The 4,074-nt window shown below is 39.2% G+C and overlaps 1 protein-coding gene across 1 annotated transcript; it reads left to right on the forward strand.

Moving 5' to 3' along the window:
- The first annotated feature begins 2,657 nt into the window (after window positions 1–2,657).
- Window positions 2,658–3,182, forward strand: LOC108381368 (uncharacterized protein K02A2.6-like). The gene has a single exon (XM_017637785.1). The coding sequence runs from the start codon at window positions 2,658–2,660 to the stop codon at window positions 3,180–3,182; it is 525 nt and encodes a 174-aa protein (XP_017493274.1).
- The last annotated feature ends 892 nt before the right edge of the window (window positions 3,183–4,074 follow it).

Below are 4,074 nucleotides of genomic sequence, written 5' to 3' on the forward strand. Positions count from 1 at the left end.
TTTAGCCCTTTAAGCTGGGGCCACCCTCAAACATATCAAAAATGTTATAAATTGTCGAACTAAGTATTTCTTGAAGCTTTTCATTTCTTAAACCTCTTTTGTATGACACCCATACCTTATTCACTTACCTAATTCCTTTAATTAAAATTGAATAAATTTTTTATAACATGTGGCAACCCTCCTATACGTATTTAAGTTCTAAAGCCTTTTCAAAACCATTTCGATTGATACCCATATTTAATAATTGATTTAATTTTTTTATTAACTTGAGCTTAATTTCTTAATAGGTGGCAACTTTTTTCGAAAAGGTAAAACCTTCTTGAACATCCACACCCTAAGCCCTTTAATTTGGTACCTCACTTTTGGAAATCGAAAAGACGGTGCGGATCTGAGGGCATTGATTAGTAAATAACTTGAGTTTAATTATTTAACAGGTGGCAACCTTATTGCACATCTACAGGCCAAGCGCTTTAATTTGACACCCCATTTTCGAAAATCGAACGAACGGTGCAGATCTTTTATGCTGCACAAAAAATTCCTCCGCGTATTATATATATAGATATCCTTATGATCGAACAATGCGTGTTCTCTCCATTCGTTACCGACATTTTGCAAGTTTAAAATAAGTTGAAAATATAACGATGGAATGAAAAAAATTATCGATAACATTCTGAATATTTAGCAGTAAATGCAGATGTGCTTAAGAGCGAAAAACACCACACAAGCGGCTTGACAAACCAAGCGAAATATCCCTTTCCTTAAAGCTATTTATGTAGTATATGGGGGTGTTTGAAGGTTTGACAAGCCACCATGTTGACGTTTGATCAAACCGCTTACGTTGTGTATGATAAAATCGCCTCATTCGCAACGTAATGAGGACGCGAGAGAGAAAGATTAGGGGAATTCGCTCTTATGGGTATTCGTTGTATGTTGTGTAATCGTAACTGCATGAGCGTGTGATTTGTTGTTGCTAGCGGTACATCAAATACACATGCAACATCAACCACACGCTCGTCCAGTTACACTTACGCAGGATACAGCGAATACAAAGAAGCGCGAATACCACTATTGAAGAAAACAAAACCCTTTTACATTGTGAACCGGAAGAAAACTAAAATTCNAAGAAGCGCGACTATTGAAGAAAACAAAACCCATTTACATTGTGAACCGGAAGAAAACTAAAATTCTTCGCTTGAACAAGTCATGTTTGCATGGTGTATGGCGAAATGGGAAAAGTAGGTTTGAAGAATGTTTGACAAGCCACTTGGGAGGTGTATTTCGCTTTTTATAAAACTTCGGAAAGCTTTTTGTTCAAAAATTTGCAGAGCGATTTAACATTTCTCTTGTGTTAAACATGGCCGCATTTGTTATCTGCAAATACTTATATCGAGAGAAAATTCCTCAAAATAAAAATCCTCAAAAAATACTCAAGCGCACCCGAAATTCCTCACGTTTTGAGGAATTACTCACAAAGTGGCAACACTGNTGTCGTGCTCTCTATGTAATATTATCATGTCACGTATCATCTCATCTACGTACTCATAACTGCAGTTACCGCTTCTGCACAAAAAGTTGCATTCCCTTGCTATGCCCCGCAAATCAGCGACCCACTCCTTGTAGCTTTGATTTGGCTTCATACTACATCTATTAAAGTTGTAGCGTGCAGAAATAAAAAAAATGTTCTGATAATTTTTCCGTTAGCTCTGCATAGCTGTGGTTTTGCAAGTCATGACTGCCGAATAATTTTTTTAACAGTTCAAAAGTGTCGCTGCCCGTCCACGATAAGAAGAAGGACTTATTTTTTTCTGTCTTCATAAGCGATAAAGTGTTGGCTTAGCTGCTCCAAATATGAGTCCCACCTTTGGAGCTCTTTATTGAATGCGTGGAGTGATGTCACCATGGAACCTTCTCCTACAGCTTTGTCTTTTAAAAAAGACTCCATCCATGCTTTTTGCGCTTCAAACATTTTCTGTGTAAAATTTTGCTGTTGCTCGAGGAGTTGCTTGAAAAACGCATTGTTATTAACAGGCGGTTNATGTCACCATGGAACCTTCTCCTACAGCTTTGTCTTTTAAAAAAGACAACAATTTTGCGCTAAAAATGGAATAAAACATGTCACATCAGCACCTNGAACCTCGCTAAAGACTGTGAAATCTGCAAAACGAACTCATCGAATCCTGCTTGCGAATTCAGCAACTGGCCGGAGGCCGCACGACCATGGGAGCGTGTGCACATTGACTTCGCGGGGCCTGTATTTAATCATATGTGGCTAGTATGTGTTGATGCATACTGGCAATATCCCTATGTGACACAGCTGAAAACAACGACGACGACAGATACCCTTATGGCTCTATCCGCCATATTCGCTATTGAAGGGCTTCCCGAGACGCTGGTCAGTGACAATGGGNAGGCGGTTTTTCGTCCGGCATTATTAATTATAAAATAAAACCGAGAATAACTTTTATATGACACGTACGGGTTGCTTATTTAAAAATCTCGTCGCCAGTTGATAAGTCCGCGTCAAGAACCTCGCTAAAGACTGTGAAATCTGCAAAACGAACTCATCGAATCCTGCTTGCGAATTCAGCAACTGGCCGGAGGCCGCACGACCATGGGAGCGTGTGCACATTGACTTCGCGGGGCCTGTATTTAATCATATGTGGCTAGTATGTGTTGATGCATACTGGCAATATCCCTATGTGACACAGCTGAAAACAACGACGACGACAGATACCCTTATGGCTCTATCCGCCATATTCGCTATTGAAGGGCTTCCCGAGACGCTGGTCAGTGACAATGGGCCGCAACTGACAGCCGACCTCTTCAAACAATTTTGCGCTAAAAATGGAATAAAACATGTCACATCAGCACCTTTTCACCCGGCATCAAACGGATTAGCTGAACGCTTTGTTCGCACTTTCAAAACGGCAATGGTCAAGAATTTGCAAGATGGCTTGTCGATTCCAGCTGCTTTGATAAAATACCGTTCGACGTATCGTTCAATGCCCAACGCTGAAGTTAAGACACCTGCACAACTATTGCATGGTCGCGCCGTTCGCACGTTGCTATCGCAAGCACTGCCAATCACTCAGAGTAAACCGAACAAAAAGGCCAACGCAAAATTTAAACCCTCGCAATTGGTTTACATGCGGAATTATGCTGGCGGCCTTAAGTGGATATAAGGTTGCATCGACAGAGTTCTGGGCAAAATGACGTACATCGTTTATTCCCCGATGGGCTATCAAAAACGACACCAAAACCAACTCAAGGAAAGAAACGAAGATCGTCCCACAGCGCAACCTTTTTTCGACGCCACTGTACATAAACATTCGTCTTGCGCTGTTAATCCCGCTGAGCGTAACATTGCGGAGCAGAACATCTCTCTTCATGAATCGCCTGCAGCTGAACCACTTCGCAGAAGTGAGCGCAACCGAAATCCGGTTGATCGTTTTATGGTTGAGGATTTTCGAAAATAGAGAGTGGAGAAATGATATATATTTAACATCAGCTTATTAATGTTCACAACTTTAATACCCTAATATTAGAAAATATATAGATGTACATTAACATTGAATTACTGTGAAATAACATATGTACATACTCCAATGAATTCAGCAACTTATCTTTTACATATATATGTATGTAACAACTCTGTTATTAGTATTTAGTTGNGTTATTTGTGTGTAGGTGTTGGTTGATTTTTCCTAAAGGATAACCTTGGATTGCCCAATAAGTACTCAATATCTAGTACAACGGAATTGATTGAAAAATTAAAAGACTCAGTTATCACGTTGGATACTAAGCTGGTATCATTCGACATAAAAAATCTATACCCATCGATACCNCTTTAATACCCTAATCTTAGAAAATATATAGATGTACATTAACATTGAATTACTGTGAAATAACATATGTACATACTCCAATGAATTCAGCAACTTATCTTTTACATATATATGTATGTAACAACTCTGTTATTAGTATTTAGTTGACTTAGCTTTAAGCTTATGCTTATGGTTTAGATTTAATAAATGTTAGTTGCATTGAAACAGCCTTTTGACGCGGACTTATCAA

This window comes from Rhagoletis zephyria, unplaced genomic scaffold, assembly GCF_001687245.7.
Source record: "Rhagoletis zephyria isolate East Lansing unplaced genomic scaffold, Rhagoletis_zephyria_1.1 Rzeph_scaffold_22297, whole genome shotgun sequence".
In the NCBI taxonomy this organism is placed as follows: Eukaryota; Metazoa; Arthropoda; class Insecta; order Diptera; family Tephritidae; genus Rhagoletis; species Rhagoletis zephyria.

Excerpts from the sequence above, each read along its gene's own strand:
- LOC108381368 (XM_017637785.1), top strand. The coding sequence starts at position 2,658 with ATGTGGCTAGTATGTGTTGATGCATACTGGCAATATCCCTATGTGACA.